Below are 12,529 nucleotides of genomic sequence, written 5' to 3' on the forward strand. Positions count from 1 at the left end.
CCGGACAACCCAACTCAACCTAACCCGAAAGTAGATAGTTGGGTTGAGTTAGAAACTTTATTCGAGTTGTTCGAATCACCGAATTAACGTAGGATTTGGATTTATAAGGTGAGATTCCGGGCGGTGTGGATTGATTTTTTTATATTATTTATATTATCAGGGTCAGTTTTGCGCCCATTCCATGTTTTGTTGTGTTCTCATGCAAAACAAAGCCATGACTCAGTCACTCTCTTTGTGCGCCGTCCGTATTTTTAAGGTCCTTGTTTCATCGCTATCCTCTCTTCTTCTATTATCTTCTCTTCTATCAATAAATTATTCTATTTCTTGCATTCTATATGCCACAAAATAAATTTACAAATGTCGGGTATCCCGTTTTGAACCTCCGACCTCAAAGCCAATCGAATTTAAAAACTCTCGTAAATGATCTGAATATGCAAACTCGGTTGATTTCATTATAAATGATTCTTACTCTTGAGAACTCGATTGTGAGATTCCATATTGGTTGGAGAGGAGAATGAAACATTTCTTATAAGGGTGCGGAAATCTCTCTGTAGTAAATGCGTTTTAAAAGTCGTGACGTTAATGGTTATACGTAACGAGCCAAAGTGGACAATATTTGCTAGTTGTGGACTTTGACTTTGACTGGGCCCTCAATGAGAGTGAATGGTGAGATCGCATATTGATTGAAAAGGAGACTGAACATTCTTTATAAGGGTGTGAAAACTTCTCTCTAGTAAGCTTGTTTTAAAAATACTGACACTGATTGGACAATTTTTGCTAGCTGTGGACTTTGACTGCTACAAAATGGTATCAGAGTCAGACACTGGGCGTTGTGTACTCAATGGGAGTGAATTGTGAGATCCGAGAAGGAGAACGAAACATTCTTTATAAGGGTGTGGAAACCTCTCCCTGGTAAACTCGTTTTAAAAATCGTGAGATTAACGAAAATATACGTCAAGAACAACATACATGGAATATATCCTCAAAAGATAACTCATGACCATAATTACATATTCGTACTTTATGATCATAATTAGCCATTACGTAGATGTAACCTTAAATTAAATAAAAAGTTTTAAAATACGTTAATGAACCACTCGTCCAAAAAAAAAAAAAAATATATATATATATATATATATATATATATATATATATTTTTTTTTTTTTTTTTTTTTTTTTTTGGCCATTTGAATTTATCTCGGGGTGATTTGAAAAAATAAAAGAAAATAAAATAATTTAAAACATTAAAAAAAAAAAGAGGTAATATAAAATATTTAAAACAAAAATAGATGAGAGTAGAGTAGCGTTGAAATTTGAAACGCAAGTGGAAGGTAGAAAGACAGCGATAAGATTTCATGCACGTAGCTTTGCTTTCGGCCTTATTTATTTATTTATTTATTTAAATTATTTAATTATTTAATTATTTAATTATTTATTTATTTATTTTGGGAATTTCAATTTGGACCTCTACCACTCTTCCCTTCCATCATTATTCATCACCTTTCTATTGACCAAAAACCAAACATAATACACTTCAAATTCCACACACCATCCTATGCTTACGGACACTTCCTTTTCCTATCTTTTCCAACCCTTTCTTTTCTCGTTATGTTCACGCGCTTCCTACATATCTCACGATCACGAACCATGTCGCTCTCTGTGATGATGCTTACATAGAGTTGGACGTAGTCAAATGAAAAATTGATCGTTTTCATTGAATTCGGTTTAAGAACCTTAGATATTTCTCACTCGAGACTCCTATCTGAAGTACTAAGTGTGAGAGGAGCTATAATATAAAGAGCGACCCACGTCTCTCCGTGCTCGACTTTCACCTTTTTAATCATTTTTCTTGTTTAATTTACTATTTTAGGTTTTATTGATTGATTGTGAGTTTAGTTACTTCCGAGTTTTCAAATATTCATCGTGAAAGTTCTTTTTAGAGAGATTAGTTGTGAGGTTTGTAGAGTCCATGTAATAGTCCAAGCCCACTGCTAAAAGATATTGTCTGTTTTGGCCCGTTACGTATCGTCGTCAACCTCACGATTTTAAAACGCGTATGCTATGGAGAGGTTTCTACACCCTTATAAGAAATGTTTCGTTCTCCTCTCAAACTGATGTGAGATCTTACAATCGGTTTGAGAGGGAAACAAAACTTTCGTTACAAGGATGGGGAAACTTCTCTTAGACACATTTGAAAATCTTGAGAGGAAGCCCAGAAGGGAAAGTTGAGAGAAGATAATATTTACTAGCAGTGAGCTTGAACTGTTACAAATGGTATTAGAGCTAGACATCAGGCGGTAGTGCCAGCGAGGACGTTGATCTCTCAAGAAGAGTGGATTGTAAGATCCTAGATCGGTTGGAGAAGGGAACGAAGAATCCCGTATAATAGTGTGGAAACCTCGCCCTAACAGATGCACTTTGAAACCGTGAAGCTGACGGCGATACGTAACAGACTAAAGCGAATAATATTTGTCAACGCCCATCTTCGTCAATTTGGATGATAACAAAAACTTCTCGAGAAACCAAGGATAACATTGCAACGACATCACGAGATATGGAAAAGAATGTTCTACGTCGAAGCGTCTGGATGCTACCAAGGACTCAAATGAAAGAAGTTATTAGTAAAACAGATGTGGCGATGACCGACCAATCATAAGATGCCTCGTGGCATTTTATGCTGGGCTATAGAAATGACATGGACGAACACGTTGACATATGTCGCTGCTATAATTAATTAAAAAGAAAAGAAAAAAAATTAAATATTCAACGGTCACAATTCATAATATTATATTATTAAATTTTTTAGCCTATCACGAATTGACACGTGGGAAATTCGTTTTTCCTTTTCCTAATTTAGTTTTAATTTTAATTATAATTATTTAATACTAATTATAGTAGATAATATATTTAAAACATTTTAATTAAATAAATGGCTTTTGGAATATTAAAACCAACCAAAAAAATATGTATGATTAAAGCACTTTTTAAATAAAGCAATACTTTTGATTAATAAAAAAAAAAACATTTTATTATTTTAATATTTTGAAATATACCCTAAGAGGAACACAAGAAGGATTATTTATTTATTTATTTATTTTTTAAATGCTTTGGGAGAAGCCTAGAAATTAGTGGAAATTAGTGGAAATTAGGCGTAAATTACGTTTATAATTTTATAATGGGGTTTGAACAACTTTTCAATATTTCAAAAGTTCCCCTTTTCTCTCTCATTATTGCAAAACTTTCTAAACGTTTAAAGCATTCAAACAATCTATAAAGCTTTTCATATCATTTAATTTCTAAAATATTATAAAATAAAATAAAAACATCCTTAAAAAATTTGGGATTTAAACGATCAAAAACCTGATTAACTTGGATTATCCAACACAAATCACACCGACTGAATTGATTTTTTAAATTAAAAATAGTGTTACCGTCTAATTCTACTTTTTTTTTTTTTAATTTATTATGAAAATTAAGAATATTTGACTTTGTAATTAATGTTAATGATGACGGTAAATATTTTGATATTTTAAATTTATGAGATTTTAGTTATTAATTAACATATATGTTGATAAGTATGATTTTCAAAAAGAGCAATCTAAAAAATAAAGAATTGGGTTGGGTCAGGTTATGAACTTCATTCGAGTTGTTTGAGTTACTAATTGTGATCGATTAGAGAGGGGAATGAAGTATTCCTTATAAGGGTGTGAAAACCTCTTCACACCAGACGCGTTTTAAAAATCTTGAGACTCAAAGAGGGGTGGATTGTGAGATCCCACATCAAATGGAGATATGAGCGAAATATTCCTTATAGCTGTAACATCCTTATTTTCAATATGATTGAATAGGACAACAAATTTTTTCTGATGACATAAATAACTATCATTTTTTATGAACATGTTTCGACATGTTTGGATGGTCTCAAAATTACGGTATTGGTACATTCCAAGTATCCTAGACGTGGTCGATTAAATTAACATATAGTTTATACGAAAGAAAATCACTATCTCAAAGAAATTGACGCAAGACAAAAGGAGACAAAGAAAAATATATAATAAGATATTCGATAGTAACATTTACATAAATTACTTTATATTATATAATATGCCATAAATGGGAATAAATCAAATGCTATCACAATCTTAAATATTTGATTTTAAAGAAATCACATTCATGTCACAAAAAATGGCTGGGATAATACTAGAATATCCCCCAAGGAAACAGTTCCAATGACTGCCACGTGTCAGTTTAGCAGCCATTGATTTTGTTTGTGTTTTAGTGGAGCAAAAAGAAGCGAAAGCCCCCCCCCGGCCTGCCATATCTGACGCCACGTGCCCTCCCCCAAAATAATACTAAATAATTAAATTAATAAAAATGTGTGTGAATTTACTTTATTTAAAAAAAATTCTTTAATTTTTTTAATCTTTTTTTAATAATATTCATTTACTAAAAAAAAAAATAATATTTTAAAAATAGTTTAGATAGCCCCAGCTTTCAAAATATCAATTTTAAAAAAATTCATTAATATTTTTATACTTTTTTAAAAAATTAAAAATATTTTAATTTAAAAATCATTATCGGTAGTATATGAACGGAACCCCGTTCGTATTATGTTAAAAAAAATAATCATAAATTTTCAATACTAACCTTAATATCCTTAAATTTTTAGAAAAAACCATAAATGGATGATAATTATTATTTTTTATTTTTATAAATATTACTTTTAAAATTTCATATATATTTTTTAAACATGATATTACGGTAAGAGTATTTTTTTAAATTGTAAAAAAAAAAAAGTTAAAAGCGTATTAATAAAACTTTTTAAAGTTCTAAAATATTATCGAAAATTTCAAGGTATTTTTGAAATAAAATACTAACGGTTTCATCCAAAATTAATGATAATATATATATATATATATATATATATATATATATATATATATATTAATCTAAGAATATAATTTAAAGATATTTTTTTGTATACAAATTTATTAATTTAGCCCAATAATAATAATAATAATAATAAACAACCTCAACTTTATAAATAAAGATTAGTTTTTAACTTAATATTTAAATTTCAGAATTCAAAACATTTATTTTATTTATTTAAATTAAGCAAATTCAATTTTTACCGTATCTACCCTATTATAGAGGTTAAATTAGCTATTAAATTTTTTTTTTTTACCGATATCTCTTTTTATTTAAAAAAAAAAAAAAAAAAGGTTTCACATTTACTGTTTAAAAGAATTTATATAGGAAGGGAACTTTATTCTTTTTGTTCCCCATCATAAATTTATTATTTTAATTTTTGAAAAAAATAAAAGAAAAAAGGTAGGGATATTTAAATAATATTTATAATTATATTAATTACGGAAATAGAGACAGCCCATGGTTTTGGAAAATCCTACAGCCAAACAAAGTGAAGTAAGGTAGACGTCAGGAGGTGATGAACTAAAATAATAATTGAGAACACGAAAATAAAAATTAAAAAAAATAAAAATGAAAAATGAAAAATAGAGTTTAAGCAGCCATCATTTTCCAAGTAGGATAAAAAGAAAATAAAAATAAAAAATAAAAAATAAAAAAATAAAATAAAAGTTTTGGGGCATATTGATAGCCACCAAACATTGCCGGCCAGAGAGGAGAAATCCCCTGCCGACCAAAAGATTTCAAGATCTTTGCTTTAAACCTATAAATTAATAATAATAATAATAATAATAATAATAAAAAAATTCCCATTATTTTAATTTTAAATATATGTTTTTTGAGATTGAATGTTTAATTGACTAAAAAAATATTATTAATTGCATTATCAAAAAGAGATAAATTATATTTCTTTTCTATTTTTCGTTTAAATTTTGTTTTTTTTTTTAAATCCTTGACTTAAATTAAATCTGGCATGTTAATGATAAATGAGTTAATTGCCTACAAAATTAAATAAGTAATTAGTTATAATTATTGAAAAATAAAATTAACTAATTAATTAATTATATTTAAAATAAATTTAAGAATAAAAAGAAAAACATGTTAAGTGCTAAAATTGAGCTAATTTGATTCGAATCCAACGACGGATCATTTGCATGGATTCAAAAGAGCAATTACAAGAATTGAAGTATCAAGAATGAAGTGACCATAAATATTCCTTGATGTTGGAGAGTGATTTGAAGACTTTTTATCTTGTTGATCATGTTTTTGGCCCGACATGTAATATTCATTTTTGAAATCATGCTGGAATATAAAAACTTTATGTTTTAAAACGCTTTGAGTGTTATTTTCTTTCAAAATTTGCTTTAGGTTTGATGTATAAACCGATTCATTGGATTAATTTTGATCAAGCTAATTCTGGAGTGAGTCGTCTTGGAATCTAAGAGCGACCCAAACACGGGTCGAATATGAAAATTCAAATTCTAAATTAAATTATATTTATTTCGTATTCAATAAATAATAATAATAAAAAAATATTTTGGCATCTTCTTGGTGTCTCACATCCTAAAGCCATAGGCATACGCATCCTCAAGATCTTACACTTTTTAGTTTGTATAATTACTAAGATATCATAGCATATATAGGTGCGTAATAATCTCAATTTCTTCGTCAAACTTATCTTTATTTTGTTTATTCCTCTACAATGGTCGAGAATAGATTAGCATTTAGATATCTAAAGACTAAAACAAGATCGGTAGCTAATATGGTCGAGGTCAATACAATATATTTTCAAGTCAAGCAGTGATTTAGAACAAATCATTGTACATGTTTGTTCTTAATCGACACTTGTTTTAGAGCAAGTAAAGAAAAAAACGGTTCGTTTAGAAACGTTCGACAACGTCACGTGAGACGGTTGGGTCGAGGAGAAGAATATAAGAAAAAGAAAGTGGGGGCAGGGTGGGTAAGGATATGAATGAGTGGTATAGAATCTCCAAAACATAGGGGCCGGGGGGGCCATTTAGCATTACATTTGAAGCTCCCCATCTCTCTCTCTATAATTATGTCTATCCAATTAATTTTTCCATGTGACAATTTTCAACTACCCCAATCCATTTTTTTTTTGTAAATTAAAATATATAATTCAATTATGGTTTTTGAAAATATATAATTTTAATTCTTACCATTAAAGGTCGCTGGTTCAATCTCACACACAATGGTTGAACTCAAAAAGAAAGAGAAAAAAACCTTATAAATGATCATCCTTATCCATTAGATATCGAGAGAACACAGAATTCTTGTGGGATCTCACATCGATTGAAAAGGGGGAACAAAACTTTCATTACAAGGGTGTGAAAATCTTTCCCTTATAGACGCACTTCAAACCTGTGAGATTGACGACGATACGTAACAGACCAAAAGCGTACAATATTTGCTAGCGGTGAATTTGAGCTGTTACAAATGGTGTAATCAAAGCTAGACCCCAAGAGGGTGGATTGTAAGATCTCACATCGGTTAGAAAGGAGAAGGAAGCATGACTTATAAGGACGTGGAAACCTCTCCCTAATAAACGCATTTAAAACCGTGAGGTTGATAGTGATACATAACGGACCGGACAATATTTGCTAGTGGTGGGCTTGAGCTATTACCGTTCTATTGTGCACTACATAACTCATTTGGGACGGACTAGGTTATAGTGTTAAAAACAATCAAAAGCCATTGTATGAACTAACAGGTCCATCAACCTAACATGATATGAAAGAAAAACAATGGAATGAGGGGCTGGAGCATAGATATTGAGTAAGATATTTACACGACAGCACGCACATAAGATGCGATAGGCAATGGCCTTGGATCTGATTGAAACAAAAACAATAAGCAATTGTAAGTAAGAGAAGTAGACACTTATTCACTAGAATTCATCCATCCCAAACGTACCTTCTAGTTCTACACAAAGCCAATCTTCGACCACCGGTACTAAATGCCAACTCGGGTGCAATGCTTGACATTCGAGTCCCGATAATATCACGAGCCATCGTTGACAAGATTGGGTACCTCGGTGTGTGGACTTTTCACCAGTTTAATATGTTGAAATTGCCGTGTCGAGAAAACACTCGTTCTTATCAAACTTATTAAACTGGTGGAAAGTCCACACACCGAGGAATGTGTTGTAACGGAAACGGAAGCAAGATCGATCGCACTCACACACCCGCAAATAGAAATTAAACAAAGAGACACAAAGGTTTACGTGGTTCGGAGAGAAGCAATTCCCTTACTTCCACGGGTAGCAACTAATCTCAATAATCAAAGTGGTTACAAAGTGTATATCTCATACTCCAACACTAGAAAGTCAGTCAACAAAGTTCCTCCCAAATGTCAACCATCCTAGACAACCCTTAATATAGGCATGGAAGCATTAACGCCGTACATGAATCAAGATGATTCAAGTTATGAACCAAATAAATGCCAATACATGCATAAGAGATACATGAACCTATTCTTCATGACAATAATTTACAATAGAATCAAAGAATGGAAAGCTATTCAACTATGAACTAAATGAGCAAATGAAGATGGACTTCAAAAAATATTTTGAATGTTAAGAAGAAATTGCACTTCAGATCTTAAAACTCTCTCATTTTTGGGCCAAACCCTTCATCTCATCATAACTGTTAATACTTAAGAATGCCCTTTTCCATCTATCCGGAGAGATAGAAAAAGAACTGAGAAATTGTTCAAGAAACAGTTTATGGTAAGTGTAAAAAGAAATTAAGCAGTCAGTTCATATTAGCAAACACCTAATAGATGGACAGTGTCAAACAGTATCGATATAACAGAGATCACAGCTAAAATTCCCATGTTCTCCAATCATTATCACGAGGAAAATGGATAACAAAATCAAGAGAAACAACTAAAATCTCTCGAGTAGGATGGAAGAATCCATGGAAGAAGAATCACATTTTGATGAAAAAAACAAATATCGGACAAAGTTTCCAGCAGAGGTGACACAGATTCATGAAGGAACACAAAAATCAGGCAACAAACGCCATGGCTTACATGAAAATACAGAGATCCAACATAAAAAGCAGCATAAAACGGCGGAGTAGGACCAAAAGTGAAGCATAATTGGAAGTGGGTCTTACAGAAATTTGTCGATATTGAAGTTTTTTTTTTCCTTGGAAAACGGCGGAGTCGGATTGGATACTCTACTCCAATAGGGTTTATGAGGAATGGATTGTGACACGAATCGGGGAAGAAGTGAAACCAAAACCAAACCCGATGCTCGATTGGGTTAGATCCAATAATCCTGAAACCGTTACGCAAATCGGGTGGGTCAACAATCGCAAGAGCAAATTGGCAACCCAGATCCTGGACCCGTTAGGAATTTGGGTATTTGCGGGCTTGGACCGTGAGTTCGTGCTGTTCGGGTTTGAAACGGTGAATTGACCCTGAAATGGATTTGTCTCGCTTCCAAGTTCCATCCACCTTCATTTGGGAATGCCCTAAATCTTAACCCAACCCGACTACGACTACGAATAACTAAATAGATTATTCAGAGCTTGGTAGATATTCCGAGGAAGAATTTACACCTGGCTTTGTGGCTTTATTGGACCTTAGGCGAGGTTTGTTTTCGTCAATCGAACATCGCTTATGCAGAATCCAAGTTTGCTCGACCACACACGCCGCCTGTGCGTGCATGTTCAATCGTCTGCGACACATCCTACTTGCCTCTACACTAGGCCAAGTCATTCAGCTCAACCTTACCTCTGCTCTGACCAAGGTCTCTCAATGCAACGTCACATCTCATCTTGTCAACTCGATCCCCATCGACATGGTCCATATGTCTTGACGCCATCCCTAGTCTCGGGATGTCGTTGGCCATCACAACTCACTTGGTCATGCCATCGAGAACGGGCCCGCGTGTCACTCATCTCATCTGAACTTCCCGAACATCCATCCATCCGGGTTCTATCGAGGCATTGGCCCTCCCGTGTCCATGCCATGTCATTTACGGATACTGTGCTGGATAGCGGGTATATGTAGCAACCTCCAACACGCGGGTTGGGGCGCAATACTGACACACCTATACCGTTCAGTGTGCTTGAAAACTCCATTTCAAAGAAAGTAGTCCACTTGTGTGAAACCATAAAAAATCAAAATAAAAGGGCAGAGTCTTATCCACACTCAACAGCGGAAATTCCCCAACTGAAAGAGCGCCAGAGCTACAATGGCGATGCTCTGTGCTTCCTCCTCTACCGCCACTTTTTCTTTACATTCTACTCTTAACAATGGGAATGCAAGTAACAGAGCCCTTCCTAGAATGTCACTCGTTGCTGGATTTCCTCTCGTTCAATCAAAATCTTCTTTTCTTCAAACTCAGACTACGATTACTCTAACCTCCAAGCCGAAGAGTTCCGTCCTTCAAGTGCGAGCTCAGGAGCTGGATCGTGTCCCTTTGGAGCAGCGGTGGATGTTCGAGGGCGACGAGATTGACGGCCCTGTATGTCTGTAATTCTCTCGATATGTTCGTTTGTTTGCTTGGAAATGATCTTATGGATTTGAGACTAATTGAACGCGTTCGTTTTGTTGGTTTTTTGTTTTTGTTGTTTATTTCGGAGGATGGGGGCTTTGGCTACTTCATTCAATTAGATCTAACTTTTGGCATCTTTACATTGCAATGTAGCCTTCCATTGATGTACTGAAGTTATTCATACGAACCTTTTTTTTTTTTTTTTTTTGCTTGTTAGGGCAATTTGATGTCCGTTCTCTGAATTTTGAAGAACTATTTCCTGATTTTGTCTGCTGTTTGTTTATTTTCCCTTTTCAGATTGGATATTTAGCTGTCGTTATTCTCTTCCGTGCAGGACATATGGAATAAAACATGGTACCCGAAGGCTGCTGATCATGTGAACACTGAAAAACCTTGGTATGTGGTTGATGCCACTGATAAGATTTTGGGAAGATTAGCTTCAACCATTGCCAATCATATCCGAGGGAAGGATTTGCCAACCTACACTCCTAGTGTGGATATGGGGGCTTTTGTGATTGTGGTATGTGGTTGTACTTGTACCTAATGTTCTATTGTGGCTGCAATTTCTACAACATTGATTGTGAGCTATGCATATGCTTTTGTCTACTCACCTTGAACTTTCTTGCTATTTGTTCTCAAATGGTTGCTTGAATTCGTATCTATTCTCTTGATCCTACCTAGGTAAATGCAGAAAAAGTTGCCGTGTCTGGTAGAAAGAGGACACAAAAACTGTACAGGAGGCATTCGGGGCGACCGGGTGGCATGACAGTAGAAACTTTTGACCAGCTACAGCAGAGAATTCCTGAAAGAATTATTGAGCATGCTGTTCGCGGTATGCTTCCGAAGGGGAGGGTAAGTGATTCCTACTACTTAAGTGCTATATTTATTATGTACACGCCGACTATTCAACAAACTGTATGTGAGATCCCACATCAATTGGAGAGGGGAACGAAACATTCTTTATAAGGGTGTGGAAACCTCTTCCTAGCAGATACATTTTAGTCTAAAGAGGACAATATTTGCTAGCAGTGGGCTTGAGCTGTTACACATAGGTATCAAAGCCCGTCACTAGACGGGATGAGGCATTGGTCGGAGTAAGACTATACATTTTCCATAGTAGACGCGTTTAAAAACCATGAGGGGAAGCCCGAAAGGGAAACCCCAAAGAGGATAATATCTACTAATGGTGGGCTTGGGCTGTTACACTGTATCTGTTGGTGTAGAGTGATTGCTCGAGCCACATTTTGTATAGGAAAATCGTGTCAGAAGATTATGCACAAAGTATATTTCTAGATCAATCTTGGTGTGGCTTTAGTAGGTTGGTTAAGATAGCTTTTGTTGGTTTGGTTCGCCGTAGAGTATTGGTTAGTTCGGCACATCTGGGTAGCATCTACACATGTTTTCCTTTTGAATGTCTTTTATAAAAGATATTAAACAGTCCCTTCATCCTTTGAAAAATTCATTGGAGACAAACCAGCAGTTTACTGTAGACTACATCTTATTGTGGTGTTTATGAGTTTCCCCCGTTTCCTGCCTCCATTGACGTTCCTGAGATTTTATTGGCTGTTTCAAACCATGGCAATTATTTGCAGCTTGGAAGAGCACTTTTTAACCACTTGAAGGTTTACAAAGGACCAGACCATCCACATGAGGCACAAAAGCCAGTTGATCTGCCAATTAGGGACAAAAGGATAAACAAGGAAAGATAGTATGAACTACAAAGAAACAAAGTTTTCTTGCCCTTGGATTCCAATGTTCATAGACTCTGAGTTAGAGTTTTCATGCTTCAGCCAGTTTGATGTTAGTATTTGAGTTGTAATTTCATTCCACGTTCTAGTCTTCTCTCTGATTACATGATGCTTGGCCTGAGTGGCATTTGAAAGTTATTTATTCACAACTGGAAAATTTTAAATCTTGTCTCGTCGAAGGTTGTGATTACGATGATTTGATTGATTGATTTCTCCATCCAGAGTTTTGGACTTTCTCTCAAAGTTTCAAAACACGTCTATTAGAGAGGTTCTCACACCCTTATGAATGCTTTGTTCTCCTCTCCAATCGATGTAGGATCTCACACCG

At 34.2% G+C, this 12,529-nt stretch overlaps 1 protein-coding gene and 1 long non-coding RNA gene across 2 annotated transcripts; one reads left to right on the top strand and one right to left on the bottom strand.

Annotated features, from left to right (window-relative positions):
• Positions 1-7,243: 7,243 nt before the first annotated feature.
• LOC111788965 (uncharacterized) lies at positions 7,244-9,826 on the bottom strand. The gene is made up of 2 exons (XR_002814245.2): positions 7,861-9,826; positions 7,244-7,778 (listed from the first exon to the last, which is right to left on the bottom strand). It is a non-coding gene; the product is annotated as an uncharacterized LOC111788965 (long non-coding RNA).
• A 252-nt stretch (positions 9,827-10,078) lies between these two features.
• On the top strand, positions 10,079-12,365 carry LOC111788561 (large ribosomal subunit protein uL13c). The gene is made up of 4 exons (XM_023668931.2): positions 10,079-10,423; positions 10,788-10,973; positions 11,135-11,305; positions 12,046-12,365. The coding sequence occupies exons 1-4, from the start codon at positions 10,151-10,153 to the stop codon at positions 12,160-12,162; spliced, it is 747 nt and encodes a 248-aa protein (XP_023524699.1). The 5' UTR covers positions 10,079-10,150; the 3' UTR covers positions 12,163-12,365.
• The last annotated feature ends 164 nt before the right edge of the window (positions 12,366-12,529 follow it).

The sequence above is a fragment of the Cucurbita pepo genome, chromosome 2 (genome assembly GCF_057944985.1).
Source record: "Cucurbita pepo subsp. pepo isolate OVF chromosome 2, ASM5794498v1, whole genome shotgun sequence".
Classification (NCBI taxonomy): Eukaryota; Viridiplantae; Streptophyta; class Magnoliopsida; order Cucurbitales; family Cucurbitaceae; genus Cucurbita; species Cucurbita pepo.